Source organism: Engystomops pustulosus, chromosome 1 (assembly GCF_040894005.1).
Source record: "Engystomops pustulosus chromosome 1, aEngPut4.maternal, whole genome shotgun sequence".
NCBI classification, from domain to species: domain Eukaryota; kingdom Metazoa; phylum Chordata; class Amphibia; order Anura; family Leptodactylidae; genus Engystomops; species Engystomops pustulosus.
In genome coordinates this window covers 92,175,202-92,200,691 of record NC_092411.1, presented here as the reverse complement: position 1 = coordinate 92,200,691, position 25,490 = coordinate 92,175,202, and the positions used below count along the sequence as shown (strand labels likewise).

At 44.4% G+C, this 25,490-nt stretch overlaps 1 protein-coding gene across 1 annotated transcript in view; it reads right to left on the bottom strand.

The window, feature by feature from the left end:
* Positions 1–9,983, bottom strand: part of GLTP (glycolipid transfer protein) — a 28,156-nt gene extending 18,173 nt beyond the window's left edge. Inside the window, exon 1 of the mRNA XM_072147279.1 lies at positions 9,718–9,983. Coding sequence (XP_072003380.1) covers positions 9,718–9,820 — 103 coding nt within the window. The 5' untranslated portion in view covers positions 9,821–9,983. The remainder of the gene's footprint in view (positions 1–9,717) is intronic.
* Between the last annotated feature and the right edge of the window lie 15,507 nt (positions 9,984–25,490).

The window sequence follows — 25,490 nt, the reverse complement described above, 5'->3', positions numbered from 1 at the left end:
TGTTACACTGTCTCCCCCTCTGCCACATTGGTTCCTGCAGAGTATGTGGAGCTGCTCTGGTAACACTCCCAGAGCCCTACTGACTCATTTGCATAATTTAAAAAGTTGTTTTTAGAAAGAAGGAGGCCATGGATATCAAATATATGAAGAATACAGACATAGTGCAAGTAAGTGTCCCTGGTTTGCCATCCTCGATTATGATTTCCTAAAATACATAACTAGATTTACTAGTGTTAAATTGCTATTTTTATATTTAACCACAATTACTATTTGCATCAAATATAGTATTGATTAAGAAAAAAAAGCATCTTTACATTTTGTGATTTTCAATACAGGGAAACCTGTTTGCAGGTCTTAAAATTGGGTAACTACAACCTCAAAATGAACAACAACAAATTGCAAGGCATATTTAACAAAACAGTAGCTCAAAAAGGCAAAACAATTGTGTATTGGGGCATCTTCATCCTCAATATGGCGATGTGTGGTCTGCACTGCTAGTCAAAACAATTCAAACACTACAAATGTAGTTTACTCATCTCATGCCAATTGTCATGTTTTCTACGTTCTAGAGACAAATAATTGCTCAATTTTTTTAATAAGCTGAAAAAGCCAATGCAGTATGATAACTTGTCAAACCTGCCTTTCCTGCTATGCCTCACCATTGAGGCCTACTCCTTCATCATATCATTTCTTATGAATTTCAAGCAAATAATATCTTGTGCATGTGCGTAGGGTAATTAAATACTAGAACATAATTGTATGGTATAACAACTGCTCCTCAGACGCCTTTCAGTCCTTACCAGGATACAACAGCTGGCATGTCCAGAATTCAGATCAGGTCTTCAGCCAGGCAGGACAGTTAACTAGAATGACATTTACTCAAGAAAGAAGGCTTGATCCTAGCAAAGACTTACAAGAGGCCAAAGACTTAATGGTTACTACAATCTTATTCAAGGCAACTGTATTGGAGGTAATAAACGCATTATAAATCTTGTGTTATCTTAGCCTGCCAGCAGTTTTGGTGCAAGGTATAACCACAGCTCCGCACACACCTTGCCCTCAGCATAGTCATTCTAATCTTCCCCCTTATTGTCTTGACGTTGCAGGTTGTTATACTTACTGTTATAGTCAACCCTTTCACACAAGACTAGGGGGCAGATTTACTTACCCGGTCCATTCGCGATCCAGCGGCGCGTTCTCTGCGGAGGATTGGGGACCGGCCAGGGATTCACTAAGGTAGCTCCTCCGACGTCCACCAGGTTTCGCTGCTGCGCTGAAGTTCATCGGAATGCACTGGAGTACACCAAGCCAGGCCGGGTGCAAGTAAGCGCATGTCAAGCAACACTTTTTTTTTTTTAAATTAAATATGGTGTTTTTTCCGAATCCATCAGGTTTTTGTATGGCCACGACCCATGATTTCCGTTGCGTGCATACCGGCGCCGATGCGCCACAATGCGATCACGTGCACCAAAATCCTGGGACAATTCAGAAAAAAAAACAAAAAAAAAACATTGCAGCAAATTGGAAATTTTTGGATAACCCGTCGGCACAACGCGAATCGGGCCCTTTGTAAATGACCCCCATGGTCTCTGAAAGACTTGATCAGCACAGGTCTGTGTTCTAGTGACACGTAGTGGGACCAGGTCTCCCCAGTCTCTAAACTGCATTATTTTGTGTCCACTACAATTTTACAGCATTAGGTTCTGTGGTTCTGTACTCCCTTCAGGACAAATTTTTATAGCAGATTTCACCCCCCACCTTTATTTTTGTATTGTTTTAGGAGAAACTAGATGTGCATTGCAAGGTTGTGTTTCTAGCACCACCTATTGTAATAAATCTCCCTAAAAGTCAATATCCATCCCTTGAAGCAGGCCTTGTAATGTGACTCAAGATGGAAGCCGAATCCAACAATACTTACACCTACTTAGCACCCAATAAAGAAAAAAACATTACCCCCACCATGTACAATATGTGAACGCCAGCGGAAAATATTCAAGCACCCTATGCTGTAGGACAGGGGTAGGGAACCTATGGCTCGGGAGCCATATGTGGCTCTTTTGATGGCTGCATCTGGCTCTCAGACAAATCATTGATTAACATAGATTGGCAGTGTGTACATCTAAGACACACACAGCGATGACCACTGGACGCAGACAGGGATGTTACCACCAATGGGACATCGCCGCCTAGCTGACTTTGTATTATATTTTTCAGCTTGGTGTATATCTAGCTTGTGTGCTTGTAACTCTTTTTATTTACAATACATTAATTAGACAGTGTTACACATTAAGATTTTAAGGTGACAGCACCTGTGTCATAGAGTAGAGCAGCATCCACTCCTCTCTATGAGCCAAGTACCATTGCCTAAGCAACGGTGGCAGCGGTGCCTGGGTCATAGAGAAGAGCGCGGGAGTGATGAGAAGCTGTTGAAGGGAGAGCAGGTAGGTGAGTATTTCCTTTTTTGTTTTGCTGTGACTACCTATCTGCTGAGGGCATGTGCTGGCGCTACCTATCTACTGGGGGCAAGTATGTGCTGACACTATCTATCTACTGGGAGCCATGTGCTGTGATTACCTTTCTACTGGGGCCTGGGGGCATGTGCTGTGACTACCTATCTACTGGGGCCTGGGGGCATGTTATGGGGCTACTTATCTACTGGGAGGTATTTACTGTGGCTACCTATCTACTTGGGGGCATGTGCTGTGGCTACCTATCTACTATCAGGCATGTGATGGTGCTACCTATCTACCGGTGGGGACATGTGCCGTGATTACCAATATACTGGGGGGAATGTGCTGTGGCTACCTATCTAATGGGGGGCATGGCCTGTGGCTACCTATGTACTTGGGACCATGTAATGTGGCTACCTATTTACTGGAAGGCATGCGCATATTGCATGGCTCTCGCAGAATTATATTTTTAAATATGTGGTGTTCCCGGCTCTCTCAGCCAAAAAGGTTCCTGACCCCTGCTGTAGGATCAGTATGCTGAGTAGAAGAACAATGAAAATAATTGAGGGGACAGTGTGACATAAGACACCAACAAGACTGAAATATCCTATATACTGTCCATTCTTGCTCCGTTTACATGCCATAATTTTGGCAGACAAAAACATTGTTCACAATTATTGATTAATTTTGTAAAGGAGAAGTATGAACATATGTTTTTTTTTTTTTGGAAATTCTTTTCCAGTATGTGGTATGACTATTGCAGCTTTATATAAGCTATACTACAGCTTTAGTATCATAAATGCCGACATCACAGGCTCCAGATGCCAAGTACAGAAGAAGAACAGTGAAACTATATCTTCCCAAGAAAGCCAGTCACCCTTAAAGTAACGGCTTTACTTATTTGTACCTTGTAAAACTTTAATGTTCCTATTCAATTGCAGTACATCAGAAACTTGTGTATTTCTAACAAATGCTATGTCATTTTGAACACTTTAAAAAACAAATAATAAAATCACTGAATAATGAAAGAAACAAACTCAACCCATTCCAGTCCAGAATTGATTTCTTAAAATAGAAAAGGCAATACGATACATCTTGTGTCTTACAGATAGGGCTGAAGTCAAAATAATGGAATCAAATTTTGAAGTTTACAGGGCTTCTCCATAATTTAACTGAAGCACCTTGGACTTTGCCTATGTATGTCAACTACAAAAGGGATAAATTGTCATTGTCATTAACAGCTTGTGGCCTGTGCATGGGAAGGGACATAGTCCTAAATCTGTACTATGTGCCCTTCTTTCCTACAATTCATCGTAGAGGTTGGACTCTCACTTGAAAAAGTGTTTTCCAATCATTGTTTTCAGGAAGTCTTGAATTCCTTAGACTCTCATTGGGGACTCCCTTAAACACCACAACATTTACAGTGGGCAAAAGCAAACAGATTTTAGCTGAAAGGCATTGCTATTTGTTTTACAATATTTATGAATATTGCAATATACAATACGTAAAGTAAAATTTTTAGAGGTTCTTCAGTGAGAATCACTTCCTTGAAAGTAAAGTACAACTGATACTTGGCTACAACATCCCAGATCAGAGATAGCCCCATGCCTAGCGACACAGTATACCCATGGTCAGTATTAATTCAGCTAATCCATGCCCTTGATGTACACAATTTGGAAATTAGCGATGAAAATAAATAAATAAAATAAATGATGCATTTTTATGGCCCAATATCAGCTGTGTCCTTTAATCAATGTTCACATGTTACATTTAAATTGTGTTTTAAGCCTCCCCAATGTGCTTGAATTACATTTCTAAACGAAATTCAACTGTAATGTGTGAATGCACCCTAAAATGCTACCAGAAATAAAGCGTATTAAGATGAGTTAATAAGCTTAGTCGTAATAATTAAGTGTAATAAGATTCCTCATGGTAGGTTTCCTTTGACGCAGGCTGAGCTCATTTCATCATGTAAACGCCAACACTGTGGCTATTCCCTTGGCTATTGTGCATAAAAGGCTGCTTCTGTTCAGCAATACTGATTTACATTCATGACATGGTACCTTTGGTTACTAATTTTTTGCATCAGATTTATCCAAGTGTGTGATGCTAGATACTTAGCTCTGAAGGTCTTGCAGAACACCAGAATAACACCTCATCTTCAAAAAACTTAAATGTGGTGTAAGGCATCAGTTCATTTTTCCCCACATACCCCCAATAAAGGATTTCTTAGCTTTACATATTATGGATACACACAGCACTATTGATTTGTGCAGTTTGTTAAAAGCTCAAGTGTTCCGAATAAGGGTTAAATCTGGTTGTAAATTATGTACATGCCAAGAAAACACATTAGGTCACCACAATACAAGTAAGTCAACAAGGGACACCATTATGATATTTCCTAATTGTCCCCAGTGGAGTTGGAAGATTTCCAATTAGTTCTTAGAAGTCAGGCTCTAAGTACTCTAGGTTTATGTTCATACCTTTTCCACAATTGATCAATAAAACATATATTCAAGGTGTGAAATCAAGCAAAGGTTCAACTCCACTTTCCAAAAAGTACAAAAGAACTCAGACAAACATTATACAGTAAAAAAATCTACATACTTTGTGTATTATTGAGAAGATTTTTAAAAATGGACTGGCGACTTGTACTAAACTTGAAAGTTTAGTATCCTTTAACAGGAGTTGTGTGTCTTGTGACTTCTGTGCAGCAGGACTCAGGACTTCCTGAGATGCCCAGCGTCCTGCTGACTTCTGGTGGATGGTCATAACTGTGGTTGGAGGAGCATGCAGCACAAAAAGAAAAAAAAAATCACAGCAGGAAATAAATTTAGGAGCCCTTCCTTGTGCAAGGATGTTTTCCAGTGCAATAAAAAAGGTCTTTCAACATTTTAATAATAATTTTTAGCGTATTACAAATGTATATGTTACATAACAAGTTAACGCCAAATAGGCAAAATATGCATAATGATGCAAAACTTACATCCAGAAAGATTAAGTATGTTTCAATGGTGAACAGTTCTGTAAAAAAAAAAAAAAACCATCTCCAGGAGACAAGTTTATTAAGAATTTAATATGGACTCTTGGTCTTTTGTTAATAGGATACGTAATTAGCATTCATTACAAGCGACTGAAGTGAAACATTCACTAGTTACTGGTACCAAGTTACAGTAGAGTTTTGTAGTTACACAAGCCATTCAGCCGTTTATCAATAGCTGGATAGACTCAAATAGGTGAAGGTCATACATAACTAGATGCAAAGCTTAGGAGTACAGAAATGACAAAGCAATTGTCAATACAACTTATAAGAATTTGGTCATTTAGTTCTACAAAATTGCATAATATATAATAGTGCCCCCAAAATATACAGAATGCAAATAACCATGATCGCACAATGAGCAAAGCAGCTCAGGTTATTTCTGGCCTTTTCAACGAACCCGTCACCATGAATGCAATTTCTTTAGCTGGTGACAGGTCCCAATACCAGATTTGAAAAATTCCTGTGTCAGCATTCTGTATCATTTCAGTACTTTATAAAACTTTATTACCTGCCAGCAAAGTGTGAAGAGTGCCTAATGGATGGGGGGGAAGGGGGGCAGCCGCACCAGCCTGTGTCTCCGTCTCCTCCATGCAGTCTCCCTTTCCTCCACAACTTCCTCGCCCCGGCCCCCTCTTCTCACCACCTCCGAGCTCCCTCTGCCTGTCATGTGCATTGAGCAGGCTGGGGAGGGGCAGTGGGAGCTGGATGAGAGAGGAGTAGAGGAAGAATGCACCGAAGAGACAAACACAGGCTGGGGCAGTCCTTCCCTCCTTCCAGGACCCACAACATGCTGCTGGCAGGGCGCCAGGTAATGTGAAATAAATATATAATATGCGTTACTGAAATGATTCCGAATGCTGAAAAAGGCATTTTAACAATCGCCATAGCATAGGGCATTGGAACCTGTCACCAGCTAAACATGACATTCTTGGCGACACATTTGCTAAAAACCAGTGGTATGTTCCAACTTATACAATCCTACACATTGCACTAAACCTACTGTAATAATATGACACTACAAAAGGTCCCAATTTTTTATACATTGAAGACTTTACAATAGATTTTCAGACTTGTTGCCTCTCTCTTTGCATGTATTCTGGTACAACTAGTTATTCCTGTGTAGCATTTCTATTAAATATATAGCATTATTAGTCATCTGTACTTTATTTCATGTACATCATCAATAAGTCATAATTCATCACACACATAAGCAACATAAAGGCTACAGATGTTAATTTATTTGGATTAATCATCCGGTGACTAGTTACATGACTCTAAGGTTTAGGCTATGCACACCATAAATTGCAATTCATCTCTATTCTTTATAACTATTTGTATTGAGTAAATGTAAAACGTATGTGCTTTGTTTTACAGTGCTAAACACAGCTACAAGACATTTTGCTTGTGAGGAAAGGAAAAAGAATTAGACTGCCTAGGAACATTACCCACGCAATGACAGAAATGCCTTCCATTCCAGAACAGTGACAGCTCATTGTTCTGCACAGACAGAGAAATATACATGTACTTGTGTCACATGGACAATGGAAGGGCTTGTCATCTGATGAAGGTTACATTTATTACAGACCATCAGGGCTAGGGAAATCAGCATTTTAAAGACAATGGAGTTGTACAGTACATGTAGTAGAACTTTGGATGGTTTTTATTTATTAGTGGAATGCTAGAATTCTAGAAGTTCCCATTTCTGTCATCTGACAGGTGCTAAACAAATTAGGCAAAGTCAGGGGAAAACTCTATATGGACATGAATGTCAAGGCTGTTTATACACAAAAGTCCATGAAACAATTACTATAAACAATTCAAAAAAATGTTTTACTTAAAGGGGTTGTCTGGAATCAGGATCTCAGAGGGGTATAAAAATAACAAAGTAGCTATACTCATCCCTTACCTTCTCTCCAGTACATCATGTCACTGCCTGCCACCACTGTTCTTTGTTCGTATACACCCACTACAGTTGCAGGCTGTAGCGTATGGGCGCCTGGTGACTTGATGTCACCCCCAATTCATATAAAAAGATCAGCAGTGACAAGTGGGTAACCCTCTTAAAAATATTAATACATAAATGTTGTAAAGTTAAAAAAAAGAATAAAAAATAATTCCATCACCTCTTTAAAGGGGTTGTCCGACTATTAGAAAAAAAATAGCAGAAGGGCTTTTTTTTTTTTTTTTTTTTTTTTTTTTTTTTTTAAATAAAGTTTACAGGAACATGGCAGCTCTGCTCCGGCACCTTACAGACGCCTGGGACGCTCAGCTGTCCCTATGTCCCAGCTCTGTATCTGGCGCTGAGAAAGATGGTCAGAGCTGCCAGAGCAGAGCTGTCATGCTCCTGTAAACTAACAGAGGCAAGACTCCGACGAACTCCGGCACGTGACACAGGGAGCAGGTGAGTAAAGTTTATTTTTTTTTAAAAAACCCTCCCCAGCCCTTCTGCTAATAGTCAGACATCCCAATTAATGGATTCTAAAAACAGATGACGATCCCCATAAACTTTAATGGAGCTTCCGTTATCTTCCATTATCAATCATGTAAAAAAGATGCACAATGTGTAACAGAATGCCCTTGTGAACCTACTCTTCCCCAACCCAGCCCTTGATTTATTAGTCTGCAGTATGCATGCGATCACTGCAGCCAATCACCATCTTCAGCAATGATGTCTGCTGAAGGCAACAAGCATATTCTTATCAAAACCTATACGATGGAAGGTTTTTGAAGAAATATTCTGTGTCAGAAGATTTGAACAGTTTATATAATGTTCAAATTCTAAAATGTGACAAATATTAAGTGTTCATAGGTTGATGGACTTTCACCTTGTATATAATATGGCGGCTGATGGATGGTTCAAGACGCAGAATTTTTATTTATCGAATTATTTTATACTGTTCCCTTATAAAGAATGGCTGGACCATTATACAAGCTCTTTTACCTCTTGTTTCACCCCCTTCATCCTCATAGACTGTAAGCTCTTGTGAGCAGGGCCCTCACTCCTATTGTTCCATATGCCTGTTTGTACTCTGTAATGTAGTATTATATTTGTATATGTCCCCTATGATTTGTAAAACGCTACAGAATTTGATGGCGCTATATAAATAATGATTATTATTATTATTATTATTATTATTGACCTATGGATTTTTCAGCCTGAACTATTATTATACTATTAATGAGTACATTATCCTGTGTAACCTGTTAGACCACTCTTTATTTGGCGACCCTTTAAGAAACAAATGTATACACCTATACTTGGTATTTGCTTAGCCCTTTGAATATGTGTCACATTGTAAAGAGACAAGTTGGGTGGTGTATTGTTATGACCGGGATCTAATTCAAAGGTCGACTTTTCTGCTGTATCCACAATGAATGACACTTAGATAAATACAAAGGAAGCATGATGGTGTTCCTGTGGCAACCATTCTAAAATGAAGAATTCCTCTAGTCTGATTAGTCACTCTGGGGGACAATTATTCTTCATTTTTTCGCTAATTTTCATAAATCTGCTTAGGTGACACTTAATTCCACATGTGTTATGCACACTGGATCATCTATTTTAAGAAGGCTACCCTCCTAGAATATAATTTTTAATTGAGCTTTGGATGATCATCTCAAAGAAGTTTCATAGTGCATAGCAGCCTTTTATTGTTTTTTAGCACTTCATCAGCTATGACTCATGCAGGAACCTAAGGCATCTACCATAAATGTCATGGCATAGATTTTTTTGATGTGTATGTTACACTGTGTGAACATGCCCCAACACTAGAGATAAAAAAAAAAACCTAATGTACCCATTGTACAGTACGGTTCTTTAACAGTCATCCTGGCAGCAGGGCACAACATAGTGCACTGTTCTTAGCTGACATGTTGGAACAAATTAGAAAGTTCCTAAAAGGAAGGAATATGGAATTTACATACAATAGATCACAATAAAGTTATTGAGAAGGGTAATTTCAATATAGTAATCATCAATATTTTAATATGACTTCCACCCCTTTTCTCAGCCATACAGTCCAATAAGGAACAAACCCATCAGCACACACAGACTCTACCTGGATTTTCCTCGGAAATACAATGCAGAGATTACAGCCACACCTGACAGGTGGCCATTGTATACATTGTTATGTGAAATCGAAGGACACCGAGTACACGGGTCAACAAGAAACACAATGTAGATAATGTATTATCTATGGACAAGGGTTACTAGCAAGGACTTACCGAAAAATGAAGGAATGTGGGAGACGGAATCTAAGAAACTGCATGTGTCTACCTGCTTATCGGCAGGCAGGGGCTTGAACTGGTGCTGGAGAAGGAGAGCCATGACGAGGCCCGGCTGGAGAGATCACTGTGGCCGGTAAGTGCTCCCTGTCAAGTCTTTCAGCTCACTTGCCTCCCGGACTCTGACCAACACGGAACTATAGTACTCAACCCTCTCTCCATACAGCTGACTGTAGGGGCGGAGCAAATGGAATGCGTCGCATCCAATCAGCGTGCGAATCAATAGCCAATGAGAAAATAGCACAGAGGACCCTGACGTCACCTCTCGGGGCAACGCTTGAAAGTTGGAGTTTTGACCAATCCGCAGTGACCGTCTGCAGCTCCGCCAATGGGCTTCTTGTTATAAAGTAGAGTAGCGTTAGTTTTCACATCTGTGAATAAATAATACGAGCTAAGATGGAAGCGAAGTTTAGTAATAAATATTGAATGACCACTTTCCACTTCCACTACAAGCTGTCATGTGAGAGGGACAGGAGAGGTGCGGGCGGCTGTGGCAGGGCTGTGCTCTATCCAGGGTGAGGTGTCTGACCAGGGGTGGATTTACCTATAATCCCTGGAGCCCCAGAACCACAAATTGGCCACGATCAGAGAGGGAGGAGCTTGTCCTGGTCACAGATGTGTTTAGGCTTGTGATTGCATTCACACTGACGTATGGGGGGTGTATGTATGACCGCAACCTTGCAGCCGTACGTACGCCCACATAGACAACAATGGCCGCTCGGAATTATATGGTGCCACGTACCGCAACGTACCCGGGAAAAAGAATCTTTCCCCGTGTTACAGCCCGTACCCTGTGCATTTCTATGGAGAGAGGAGGGGTCACCCCTACTCCTCTCCATTGAGGTGGACGTATGCCCACCAGGGCCGGATTAAAGGAGGGGCTCACGGGGCTCGAGCCCCGGGGCCCCCACCACTTTCACTTTTAAAGGGGCCCCCACCAGTTTCCGACAGTCAGAGACTCAGTCAGCAACTCAGCGACTGTCTCTGTGTGCGATGCGCAGCGGCCCATGGCAGCCCGCTTCACACATAGGGGTCTAGGATGTCAGTTGTGTCAGTGAGACACAGTTGCCATCGGTGGGGGAGATCGTCGATGCATTGTTTCGGCAGCAGCAGGTTGTGATGGGACGCCAGTGGCGAGTGATGACGTCACGCTGTCGGCGTCCGATCACTACATGGTGCCGCCAAAACAGTGCATCAGCGATCTCCCCCACCGATGGCAGCTGTGTCTTCAGTGGCCCGGAGAACAAGGAAGAGCCTGCAGCGTCGTGGGATCACTGGAAAGGAAGGTGAGGTAAGTATAAAGTTTATTATTTTGTGGCTATTTTCTACAGGGGACTGGCGGCTATTTTCTACTGGGGACTGGTGGCTGTATACTACAGGGGGCTGGAGGCTGTATTCTACAGGGGGCTGGTGGCTATATTCTTCAGGGGGCTGGTGGCTATATTCTTCAGGGGGCTGGCGGCTGAATTCTACAGGGAGCTGTCAGGCTGTATTCTACAGGGGGCTGGCAGCTATATACTACAGGGGGCTGGCGGCTATATACTACAGGGGGCTGGTAGGCTGTATTCTACAGGGACTGGCAGCTATATACTACAGGGGGCTGGCAGGCTATATACTACAGGGGGCTGGTAGGCTGTATTCTACAGGAGCTGGCAGCTATATACTACAGGGGGCTGACAGGCTATACTCTACAGGGGGCTGGCGACTATATTCTACAAGGGGCTGTCAGGCTGTATTCTATAGGGGGCTGGCAGGCTGTATTCTACAGGGGGCTGGCAGGCTGTATACTACAGGGGGCTGGCAGGCTGTATACTACAGGGGGCTGGCAGGCTGTATTCTACAGGGGGCTGGCAGGCTGTATTCTACAGGGGGCTGGTAGGCTGTATTCTACAAGGGACTGGCAGCTATATACTACAGGGGGCTGGCAGGCTATATTCTACAAGGGGCTGGCAGGCTGTATTCTATAGGGGGCTGGCAGGCTGTATTCTATAGGGGGCTGGCAGGCTGTATTCTACAGGGGGCTGGCAGGCTGTATTCTACAGGGGGCTGGCAGGCTGTATTCTACAGGGGGCAGGCAGGCTGTATTATACAGGGGACTTGGAAGGGCCCCTACCAGTTTGCGCCCAGGGGCCCCCACCACCCTTAATCAGGCCCTGATGCCGGCCCAACCGCAGCCGAGCGGGAATTGTTCATCTAAATGCAGCCTTAGAAGTATTTTGCCCTGAAATGCGCAGTTCTTGAACGCAGCCATTGGAGGGAAGCAGTCGGGTGGGATTCAAATCAGATTTTCATGCACAACCATCTCTAGGGTTTACAGAGAATGGTCCGAAAAAGAAAAAACATCCAGTGAGCGGCAGTTCTGTGGGTGGAAATACCTTCTTGATGCCAGAGGTCAGAGGAGAAAGGGCAGACTGGTTCGAGCTGATAGAAAGGCAACAGTGACTCAAATCGCCACCCGTTATAACCAAGGTAGGCAGAAGGGCATCTCTGAACGCGCAGTACGTCGAACTTTGAGGCAGATGGGCTACAGCAGCAGAAGACCACACACTGGGTGCCACTCCTTTCAGCTAAAACAGGAAACTGAGGCTACAATTTGCACAAGCTCATCGAAATTGGACAGTAGAAGATTGGAAAAACGTTGCATGGTCTGATGAGTCTCAATTTCTGCTGCGACATTTGGATGGTAGGGTCAGAATTTGTCGTCAACAACATGAAAGCATGGATCCATCCTGCCTTGTATCAACGGTTCAGGCTGGTGGTGGTGGTGTCATGGTGTGGGGAATATTTTCTTGGCACTCTTTGGGCCCCTTGGTACCAATTGAGCATCGTTGCAACGCCACAGCCTACCTGAGTATTGTTGCTGACCATGTCCATCCCTTTATGACCACAATGTACCCAACATCTGATGGCTACTTTCAGCAGGATAATGCGCCATGTCATAAAGCTGGAATCATCTCAGACTGGTTTCTTGAACATGACAATGAGTTCACTGTACTCAAATGGCCTCCACAGTCACCAGATCTCAATCCAATAGAGCATCTTTGGGATGTGGTGGAACGGGAGATTTGCATCATGGATGTGCAGCCGACAAATCTGCGGCAACTGTGTGATGCCATCATGTCAATATGGACCAAAATCTCTGAGGAATGCTTCCAGCACCTTGTTGAATCTATGCCACGAAGAATTGAGGCAGTTCTGAAGGCAAAAGGGGGTCCAACCCGTTACAAGCATGGTGTACCTAATAAAGTGGCCGGTGAGTGTATAAAGCTCTATTTATAGATGGAAAATATTGTGTCAATTTATTTACATTGTGCCTTGTGTTACATTCATGTCATGTGACAGGGGCAGGGCCGCCGATAGGGCAGTACAACTGGTACTGCCCTATGGGGCCCGGACTCTAAGACACTAGGGGGGGGGGGGCCCGGCCGGTGGGCCGCAGACTGTGCGGTCTGTGCTGCACACAGCGTCGGACTGGCCCACCGGAGTACCGGAGAATCCTCCGGTGGGCCCTGACGCGTGCCGAGTCCCGGTGCTCCGATGCGGTCGAGTTCCCAACTCTCCCATGACGGCGCGGCCCCCGGAGCTCTCACCTCTGCGCGGCCCCGGCGCTCTCACCCCTGCGCGGCCCCGGCGCTCTCACCCCTGCGCGGCCCCGGCGCTCTCACCCCTGCGCGGCCCCGGCTCTCTCACGCCTGCACGGCCCCGGAGCTCCCGGCGGTGGCCGCGTGGTCCCGGCGCCCGATGCCTGCTTCCTGCTCCTGTGCTCGCCTGCACCTGAGATGGCGCGTTCCCGCGGCTGCTGAACACGGTAAGGTCCTCTGTGTGTGTGTGTATGTCTGTCGGTCGGTACTGGGGTGGGGGTAGGCCCTATTTCTATCCTGGGGTGGGGGGTGAGGGAGGCCCTATTTCTATCCTGGGGTGGGGGGTGAGGGAGGCCCTATTTCTATCCTGGGGTGGGGGGTGAGGGAGGCCCTATTTCTATCCTGGGGTGGGGGAGGCCCTATTTCTATCCTGGGGTGGGGGGTGAGGGAGGCCCTATTTCTATCCTGGGGTGGGGGGTGAGGGAGGCCCTATTTCTATCCTGGGGTGGGGGATGAGGCCCTATTTCTATCCTGGGGTGGGAGGTGAGGCCCTATTTCTATCCTGGGGTGGGAGGTGAGGCCCTCTTTCTATCCTGGGGTGGGGGGTGAGGCCCTATTTCTATCCTAGGGTGGGGGATGAGGCCCTATTTCTATCCTGGGGTGGGGGATGAGGCCCTATTTCTATCCTGGGGTGGGGGATGAGGCCCTATTTCTATCCTAGGGTGGGGGATGAGGCCCTATTTCTATCCTGGGGTGGGGGATGAGGCCCTATTTCTATCCTGGGGTGGGGGATGAGGCCCTATTTCTATCCTGGGGTGGGGGATGAGGCCCTATTTCTATCCTGGGGTGGGGGTAGGCCCTATTTCTATCCTGGGGTGGGGGATGAGGCCCTATTTCTATCCTGGGGTGGGGGATGAGGCCCTATTTCTATCCTGGGGTGGGGGATGAGGCCCTATTTCTATCCTGGGGTGGGGGATGAGGCCCTATTTCTATCCTGGGGTGGGGGATGAGGCCCTTTTTCTATCCTGGGGTGGGGGATGAGGCCCTTTTTCTATCGTGGGGGTGGGGGATGAGGCCCTTTTTCTATCCTGGGGTAGGGGATGAGGCCCTATTTCTATCCTGGGGTGGGGGGGGAGGCCCTGTCTCTATAGTATATAGTCTTTATACAGCGGCAGTACACAGCCATACATGGAGCTACAGTGTGGTACATGAGTATTTTGTCTTTATATATATCCCTTGTTTAAAGGGAATCGAGCACCAGGTGCACAGCATAGTACCTGAAGGTATCATGCTATGCACCTGATGACCCTGACTTCAGCACTGTAAGTTCCATCAAAATGGCCTCTATGGTTATCCTTTAATGCTTTTATAAAGAATTATGTTAATTACCAGCTTAGGAGCAGTGGGAGTGCTCCAGTGCACCTAAGGGCTCCTTATGTCACCCAGCGGCCAGTCCTGCGGTGATCCGAAATCCCGATACCTGTGCCTGCTCAGCAGCCTCTGTGAATCAGTGTGCAGGTGCAGGGACTTTAGGTTTCCTTGGGGCATGCAATGAACGCTCCTTCTTTTCCTTCCCATTGGTTCTGAGGAAATATGAAGTCCTGACCCTTATGCAGTGATTCACAGAGGTTGCTGAGCAGGCACAGGTACCAGGACTTCAGATTACCTCAGGACTGGTGGCAGGGTGACGTAAAGAGCCCTTAGGTGCACTGGAGCACCCCCACTGGTAATTAACACAATTCTTTATTAAAACATTAAAAGATAGTGGCGGCCCTAGCAATTGCACTTTATAATGTTATATTTGTTATATGTTGTCTGTTAAACACTTTTATATGTTTACTGTTCACCATGCTTTAGTTTTTGATGCCATATTTGCACTATAATAAATATACTTGACCAAAAGTATGACTCCTATTGGCAATCTACCAGAAGAGTGTGCCTTGTCGTAGCAACAGGCCTCAAACCCTGTTTGTGAAAGGTCACTGCGGGGGGCAGGAGGCTTGTTCGGTTTTGGGGTGTGTTGGGGCCCAGACACTAGTATATAATAGTATTGAAAACAGAATTGTGAGCTCATGGGTAGTACCAGCACTTACTGTAAATCCAGCAACTGAAAGATGACGTCTTTGATCTGAAGGTGTTCACACGTTCAGTTTTTCAGATGCAGTTTTTAACGAGTGAGAACATTTCACTGAGAATAGCTGGTCCTCTTCTTTTTTTAACTCCACTCCTGGTTTGGAAATCAAAAACTGCATCTGAAAAGTTTCTTCATTTCATCATCTCCTTTTCATCCACAGTGCTTGTCCTCAGTAGTCACATTGCCAGCCCCCAGTAGTCATAGTCCTTTCCCCCAGTAGTCATAGTCCTTTCCATCAGTAGTCACAGTGCTTGCCCCTATTAGTCACAGTGCATGTCAACAGGAGTCACAATGCTTTTTCCCCCCAGTAGTTACAGTGCCTGCTGACCCTCCCACTAGTCTTTACAGTGCCAGCTTCCCCTTCCCCCAGTAGTCACAGTGCCTACTGCCAACTGTCAATTTTGGTCTGTTAATGGCCTGCTAATGAGGTGCTAGTAAAGATAAATGCTGGAAAATAGAGGCATAAAGGAATTTATTGATAGGCACAAAAACTTTTTATTGTTTTTTTCTACAATACAAAATTTTAAGCCACAAACGTTGCATTAATTTTTTTAGAAATGTTTGTTTTGGAATACATTGGGTACATTCATTCCTGCAAGATCTATGAAATTCTAAAAATGATTATATGGTAAATGCTAAAATGCATATGGGAATGTAGCAGAAATGTGAGTGTGGAGTCGGACACACATGGGTACCTTATGTAAAAGAGTGGCCAACCCCTTTAACCCCTTCGTGAATAAGCCATTTTAGGGCTTTAGGACCAAATCAGATTTTTTAAATCTGCCCTATGTCATTATAAGAGGTTATACTTTTGTAAAGCTTTAACATATCCAGGGGAAATTTGGCAAGAATTTCTAAAAATGATTCATATTCAAAGCTTTAATTTTTTTGATTTTCAGGCAGATAGACAGTGCACCCAAATAACTATAACTAACATTTCCCAAATGTCTTCTTTATATCGGCATGGGTTTTTAGGCACCCATGGTTGAAACCAGGTTCAGAATTTTGGGTGGCATTTTTCTCATTTTTATGAAAATCGCCCAAACCCATATTTAGAGGCACCTGCTCAGCTTTAATTGACTTTGAGAGGCCTAAATAACAATTAACCCCCCTAAAGTACGGCATTTAGAAAACCTACACCCCTCAATGTATAAAAAAAAATCTACTTTAACCCCTTCGCGCTCCGCGGCGGATATATCCGCCACGGAGCGCAGTGACTTAGCGCTCAGTGGCGGATATATCCGCCACGGCTCCTATGCCGGCTCGGCTCTGGATCAGAGCCGAACCGGCATCGGGAAACACGGGGTGCCGGCTGTAACTAATAGCCGGCACCCCAGTGTAACACCCGCGATCGGAGTTGTCTCCGATCGCGGGTGCTTAACCCGTTAGATGCCGCGGTCAGCGCGACCGCGGCATCTAACCTGCATCTGGGGGGTCTTTCCCCCACGATCGCCCCCCCCGAACCGTTTTCGGGGGGCGCCGATCGTTGCTATAGTAACTCTGGGGTCCGATCTGGACCCCAGAGTTACTAGCAAGAATTGCCAGTAAGATGGCGTCTGTGACGTCATCTTACTGGCAAAGTGCCAGCCTATGCAAGTGCATAGGCTGACACTGATAATACTCTGCAATACATGAGTATTGCAGAATATTATCATGAACAAGCAATCAGAAGATTGCTTCTTCATGTCCCATGGTATAAAAGTGAAAAAGTAAAAAAAAAAGTTATTCAATAAAAAAATAAAGTCATAAATCACTAAAAATGCCCCAAACCCCCAAAACATATAAAGAGACATATAACTCAAAAAAAAAGTCTAAATCATAACACAAACCCCACATATATAGTATCACCGCGTCCGTAACAACCCGTAGAATAAAAGTAAATCATTATTGAACCCCCACGATAAACGCCGTAAAAAAAAACTGTTATAAACCCTCCAAAAATTATGATTTTTACCTTTTCAATCCCACAAAAAATGATATAAAATGCGACCAAAAAACCATATGTACTCAGACATGATACTGGTGCAAAGTACAACATGTCCCGCAAAAAACAAGCCATCAACCAGCTCCGTAGCCAAAAACGTAACAAAGTTATGCCACTTGGAAGATGGCAATACAAAAATTATAGATTTTTCCCCACATTAGGGTTTTGTTTGACAAATTTAGTAAAACGTAAGAAAATATATTCATGTCTGGTATCCCCGTAATCGTATCAACCCATAGAATAAAGATAACATGACTATTAGTCTATACGGTGAACACCAAAAAAAAAAAAGTCAAAAATCCAGTACAGAATTGATGCTTTTCTACTCCTGCCCTCAAAAAAAGTTCCTAAATTTTCAACAATAGGTGATACCAACCCCAAAATGGTAACAATGGAAAAAGCATCTCATCCCGCAAAAAAAATGCCGTCACATGGCCCCAATAACGAAAAAGCGAAAATTTTATAGCCTTCAAAAGGGGCCAATGAGGAAACTAAATTCCTGGCAGCTGCAGCGCCCTCCTTCCCTTCTGCGCCTCGCTGTGCCCCCATAAAACAAGTAACGGCCACATGTGGGGGGTCTTTGTACTCAGGAGAAATTGCAGAACAAATTGTATGGTGGGTTTTCTCTTTTTATATTTTGGAAATGTGTAAATTTTGGTGCTAAATGAACGTATAAGGGAACAATATGACCATTCTAAATTTCACCTCCATTTTGATTCAATTACTATGAAGATCTCAAGGGGTTAACAATCTTCGTAAAAGCTGTTTCTGATAGCTTGAGGGGTGCAGATTTGAAAATGGGTTGGTTATATAGGGGGTTTTGATGCTAAATATGTAAAATTTCATTCAAAACTGTATTTATCCGCAAAAGAGTCAATTCTGAAAATCCGGAAAAGCGATATTCTATTTGCAAGCCGCGTGACGTCAAAATAAATTATCCAGATATTTCAGAAATTATGAAAATGTAAAGTAGACAAATGGGAAATGTTATTCAGCAACTTATTTAGCTGGTAAATCTATCTGCCTGAAAACGTGATGATTTAGAATTTCGAAAATGGCAAATTTTTCAAAAAATTCATCACATTTTCTTTTTTTTGTAAATAAACGCAAAACTTATCTGCCAAAATTTACCACTAAAATGAAGTACAACATGTGGGGAAAAAACAATCTCAGAATCGTTTTGATAAGTAACAGTGTTCAAAAGTTATAACCATATAAAGCGAAGCAAGTCAGAATCCAAAAAATCGGGCTGAGCCTTAAGCTGTAAAATGGCTGCGTCCTTAAGGGGTTAAAAAGCGTGTTAACCTTTTAGGTGTTTCACAGGGGTTAATACACGGAGGTGTAATTAACAAATCTAAAAAATTTTTTAGACAATAAATTTTGGCCAAAAATGAAACCATCATAATGTATTAAATGGTGAAAATCTCCACAAAGTTTAATACCCAATTTTTCCCAAGTATGAGGATCCCCCATATGTGTTGATAAACTGCTGTATGGGCACATGGCCTGGCATAGAAGGGACGGAGCGCCATTCAGAGCAGGTTTGCATTGTCACACTTTACAGGCTATAGCATGCTTAGTTTTTTTTTATATGGAGATATGGGGGATTTTTTTTGCAGTTCAGATCCACTTTTCAGGTACATCATTTAGGGAAGGGGGGGGGGGGGTTCAGCAGCTAATAATGAGATTTTTGTAACCTTTTCTTGGTGTCATTAATTCTTGTTTGTGGTATTTAGCATCTATTTCCGGTCATTCAAAGTACCATAAAAATTATGTCACAACAATTATGGTGATACATTTATATAGCTTTTTTATGGTTAACTTGTTTTGCAGTAAGTACAAGATAGATTTCATAGGTTTGTTCTTAAGTTGAATTTGTATGCAAGTCGAAACTGTATTTTATAATTGTAGTTCCAGACAAAAATTTGTTTGCCCCAGTGACAGTTGGATTTTCAAAATTTTTGGGCTGTAATGGGACCAAGGATTATCAATAAAGCTTCATTACAGACACCTTACAGCTGATCATTACAGTCTGGGACTACAGTAAAGCATCCAGAGAGCTTCACCAGAGGTCAGATGGGTCTGTCTGTGACTATGGGTCGTTTGTAAGTTCGGTGTCCTTAAGTAGGGGGCAACCTGTATATAGAACAAATTATGTGAAAATTTCATAATTTTTGTGAGTTTCCGTACAGATTCAGTGACATTTTTATTTTATTGTACGGGTTGTTACTGATGAGGGGATCAGGCGACTTTTTTTTTTTTTTTTATTTGCACTTTTTTTTTAAACCCTATTTTGACTCTTTTATTTTGTCCAAGGGTGGGACATGAACAAGTGATCATTTGATCACTTGTTTATTGTATTATACTGCAATATTGATGTATTGCGAATGTTCTTCATAGGCTGACAGCAGCAGTTAGATGGTGCATTCAGCACAATCTAACAGGCATTTACTGCCGGTAGCCCTGGTCTTTCATTGGACCTAATGGCTGCCATAGCAACGATTGGCACCTCTATAGGGCTAAACAGCAGGGACCGTGATAGTCGTGATCCCAGCTGTTACAGCGTGAACCCAGCTACCACACTGGTATGTGATCTCCAGGGCTCAGATACTGAGTCTGGGCGTGGGAAGGGGTTAAGGGGCCACACCAGTAACTACATCTTAGAAGAACCAACAACAACAGTAAGCCATAAAAGTCCACCCCTGAAATGAAATATGCCATTCAGAGGAGACAATAATAGATCCTATCCTGGAAAACTTTTCATATTTTCCCAGAATCCCCCTAGTGGAACATCCATGGCTATATAAGACTCCATATGCCTATAATTGTCTTACTTCCTGACCCTAGTCACAAGCCTCTCACCCAGCCAAACCAGTTCCCTACACTGTACTGAGGAGACCCAACCAGGTTGAAACAGCGCTGTCTACAGTTGGGATTCTGTTCCTTCTGAAATAAATATACTGGTTTGGTATTAATCACGCTTCATGTCATAAGACTTAAGGCTCCTGAAGCCTGAAGTACTATGCTTTACGGTGAAACTGCCGAATGGCTCATTAAATCAGTTATGGTACCTTACATGGTAGCTAAAAAAAGGTGTGGTTTTCCTTATCCCATCCTGGAAAACTTTGTATATTTTCCAATAATAGACCCCAGAGCAGACAATAATAATATTGGAGACCACAAAGCAGACAATGATAGTAATAGAGAGACCCCATAGTAGACAATAATATTACTGGAGATCCCCGGAGCAGACAACTGCTAATACAGGAGACTCTCACAACAGAAAATTACTAACACTGTAGACCTCGAGAACAGACAAAATAAATACTCTCCTTTCCTGGCTTCTCTCTCCCCCCTGCACCACACTGCAGCTTCTTCTCCATGTTCCGCTCTGCTCTTTGTCCTGAGCTGGTTGTATTCATTGGCGCCAGGACCCAGAGTTGAGCTGTGCCAGATGCAGGAGCTGAACAGTACAGCTGACAAATACCACTCCTCTCCTGCTCCTGGAGCCACTCTGCTCTGGGTCCTGAAGCCAGTACATGCAACCAAATGGACACAGAATGAAGCAGCAGGAGAGGATCTGGGAGCATTGTGGACTCCACTGCTGCAGTCACTGCTACCTAAAGAAAAAAGTAAAAAAAAAAAAAAAACATCTTAAAATTTATTATGCCATTTCTCCTAAGAGACAACCCCACATGTGGATATTCCTTGTTGCTGTCCAGTCAGGTGTAGAAGAGATTTTGCGCCTTGCAGCCCCCACCTTTGCCCTACAGGATGTAGCAGATTATTGAAAGCTAAAAAATACTTTTTATTGCTGTCATGTAAGGGCTTATTTCCTGTTGGATCAGATGCATATTTTCAGTGATACTATTTAATGAAACGATGACTTTTTGATGAAAATGTATTATCTTTTTGGGTGGTGGGTAATTATTTTTATGGTTGAGGGCTTATTTTTTGTGAGGTAGGTTGTGCTGATTTTCACATTTTATGTTACTTTTAACGCATATGTAAAAGGAGTATTTTAATTCATTTATTGATTTTTTTATTATGAAACTTTTTTTTCTAATTTTTTATTAGTCCCACTGTGGGATAAGAACAAGCAATCATCCAATTACCTATTTGTTTAGGATTGTCATGAGTGCCCCTGCTACCCATATCCCGGGTCGCAGGCGCACCCGTGTACTTCTGTGTACCCCAGCGTCTGGACTCAGCTGTCCCAGTTCCAGAGGCAATCCCCATAATGGCCGCACCCCGATGCGCGCTCCCGTGTCCTAGGGCGCACATGCTTCGGCTCTGTAAAATTTAAAGGTCCAGCGCGCCGCTAATTGGCTCTGGCCAGCTGCCTGCCCTAATAAATTCCAGCCCCTTTCTGTGTTCCCTGCCGGATCTTTGTGCTTCCATGCCTGAGAGAAAGCTGTATTCCAGGCCCTCTGCATTTACTCAGATTTCCCATTGTGACCTTGATTCCGTTCCTGACTCCGATTACGTGCTGCCTGTCCTGACCTATTGCTATGTCCCCAACTCCAAACCTGTGCTGCTTGTCTTGACCTCCTGCCTGTCCCTGACCATGAGTTTGCCTCACGTTACTGCACTACGCCTTGGCCGCCACCACTCGCCACTTACCCGGTCCTGTCGCGATCCCCCATCCAGATGGTCTGACAAAGATGAAGTCCGGCCGTGTGCGCGTGTTTATTAGGGCAGGCAGCAGCCGGGACCGGACAGGACGGAGCAGCAGCAGCCGGGACCGGACAGGACGGAGCAGGAGTCGGGACCCGTAAGTTGCGCGTGCGACGCGCTGGCGGGGGCGAGAGGCACAGGCGAGACACCCGTGACAGTGTACCCCTCCCCTTCGGCCTCCCCCTCTTCCTGGGCTGGAGGAATCTCTGCAGGAGGTCTTGGTCCAGGAAATTGTCCTCGGGCTCCCAAGATCTCTCCCTGGCCCGAACCTCTTCCAGTCAACCAAGAAGAACTGCTTACCCCTCACCGTCTTCATATCAATGATCTCTTTTACCTCATAGATGTCAGAGGAGCAGGAGGAGACAGTTGTCGGGAGAAGCGGTTCAAGATGACAGGCTTGAGCAGGGAGACATGGAAGGAGTTCAGGATGCTCATGGTGGGAGGAAGGCGCAACTTGTAGGAGACCGGATTGATGCGATTCATCACCAGGAGTGAAGACAGGAGGAGGATCATATAATGAACCCAACCAAGGCTTTGCTGAATGCGAAGACTTCTCCACTCCTATGCTGATGGTACAACTGGAGGCTAGAGGCCTTTAGAAAGCAGGATCCAGGCGAGGAAGACATTGTGGGCGTACCTGGGGATGTTCTAGGGGTAACTCTTCGGCACGCTCCCTAAATCGCAAGTCAATCCTAGTGACTAAGGTGATGAGACCACTCAGGGCAGATGGCAGATCTAAAGCTGCCAGAGCGTCCTTAACATGAGAGGAAAGTCCCTTCCGAGGCCAGGGTACGAAACTGGACAGCATATTCTCCCACGGATGAGTTCCCTTGGCATAGATTCAACAGCACAGTCTCAGCAGAAGAGGCCAGTGCAGGTTCTTCAAAGATGGACCAGAACTCTGCCAGAAATGCTGTGAGATTAGCCGTGACCGAGTCGTCTCTGTCCCAAAGAGGAGTAGCCCAGGCCAGGGCTTTCCCAGAGAGGAGGCTGACGATGAATGCCACCTTGGATCGCTACATGATGAATTGAGACGGCATGAATTCTATGTGCAGGGAGCACTGGGTTGTAAAGCCCCTGCACATCTTGGGATCACCATCATACTTGCCAGGCATAGACAGCCAAAGCGTAGGTTCAGCAGCAGGAAGCCGCAGGAGCAACGTCAGGAACCTGTTGTTTTTGCTAGGTGGCTAGCAGCTACTGCAGCATGGCGGTAACCTGTTCAAGCTGTTCACATCTCTAGGGATTGCTGGACCACAATGGTAGCCAGAGTCGGCTGAGTGGGAAGCGGAACCTCGGCAGGATCCATAGCCGGATCTTACATCAGGCTTAGAGATTGTGGATCCCCTGAACCACGGCGGATGATGACACATGCCACTACCTGGGACCTAAGTCTAAGTGGCGCCTGGTTTTCAACAGAGCCCACCGCAAAGCAGGTTGGACTTGCTGCTGCGTGGTACCATCAGGACCTTGGCAGCCAAGGTCAAGGTACAGAAACAGCAGGCAATCTCGTAGTCGGAGACAGGCAGGAGGTCAGGACAGGCGGCAAAGTAGCAAAGTCAGAAACGGAACTAGGGTCAGAATGGGAATTCACAGAAACAGCAAAGACACAGCTTTCTCAAGGGCTCTAGGCACGAAGATCCGGCAAGGGTCACAGGAAGAGGCAGGGCTATATAGTTTACCATAGAAAGGCCAGCGCCAATTAGTGGCGGGCTGGCTCTTTAAATCTGCAGAACCCAGCGCGGGCACGCCCTAGGAGTCGGGGACAGAGCAGCAGCAGCTGGGATAAAAGGATGGAGCAGGAGCCGGGACCCGTAAGTTGCGCGGGTGAGCCCGCGACCCGTGCTATGGGAGAGTCGGCTCAGGTGGATGAGTCTGTCCATAGGACAACAATCAGTCGTACACTGTACAAATATGGCCTTCATGGAAGAGTAGCGAGAAGAAACCATTTCTCAAAGATATCCATAAAAAGTCTCGTTTAAAGTTTACCACAAGCTACCTGGGAGACACACCAAACTTGTGGAAGAAGGTGCTCTGGTCAGATGAAACCAACTCTGTAAAATTTAAGGTGCCATTTGTGGTCAGCCTTCTCTCCGAGAAAGCCCTAGCATGGGCTACCCTTCTCTGGGACAGGAACGACCAGGTCATGGCTAATCTCACTGTATTCCTCACGGAATTCTAGTCGTTTTTGAGGAACCACTGCAGTATCTTCTGCTTACATCAAGTAGACTTGTCTGTTGGTGACTACACGGTTTAATTCCGCACTCTAACTTCTGAGATTTAACAATATACAGCCTGATCGCTATGACTACGAGAATAGCTACGCATGCGTATAGGAACGGAACACGGAATTTGACACGGACACCCTGTATACATAAATCACACGAGTGAGACTAATATATTGTTATGTCGCTATGAATTGTTAAAATATCTTCTTGAACACTAATGCACTTTATTATTATAGCTTTATATATATACTTCACTATCGTATGTTTTGCATATTGCGTCACTAAAGGAAATGACGTCATCATACACCTGTGTATTTATATGGGCCCACACCGGCCATACTTTTATGCTTGAAAAAGATTCATTGCGAATCGAAACGTCGCGTACTCTATGCCTTTGATGTAAATAAAGCCTTTATATTTTGGAAACCTTGGCATGCTGTGGCTCCCTCCATCGATGTTCCGAACTAAAGATTCATGTACCAGGATTTGGATTGCTGTCCTTCCCTCCCTCTCCCATGTTTGCAACGTCACACTCCTGAGCTCAATTGGCAGACAAGGGAGGTTCTTGACTGGGGACCACAATGCCAGTCACCTCATCCTGTATCCACCATGGCTTCTCCAGTGTCCTCCAAGCCTTTGGTGGGTCTTCCGGCTTCTTATAAGGGCTTTGCTGATGTCTTCTCGGCGAAGCAAACAGAGACTCTGCCACTTATAGAGCTTATGGACAACATCCACTCCCACCTCTCCCTCTTTCCGCCATAAATGAGTTGGTTCAAGATCTTAAGTCCATCTGGGAATAGACTCGTCATTCTCTACTTCGGGCGTTCGCTGGAACCAAAACCCAGGTCGACAAAAAAGCAGGACCCCTCCGGTCTTCTCTCCGGGTGATAAAGTGTCGCAGTCCTCTAGGTATGTCTAGCCAAGAATTCCCAGCTACAAACTCGGTCCTCGTTTCCTGGGTCCATTCAAGGTAATAAATTGCATTAATCCTGTGGCCTACAAGCTTCGTCTTTCTCCTATCATCATCATCCCGTCCTCCTTCTACGTCTCCCTTCTGAAGCTTGTCATACCAATTCGCTTCTCCCGGCAAATAGCTCCTCCTGCGGCTG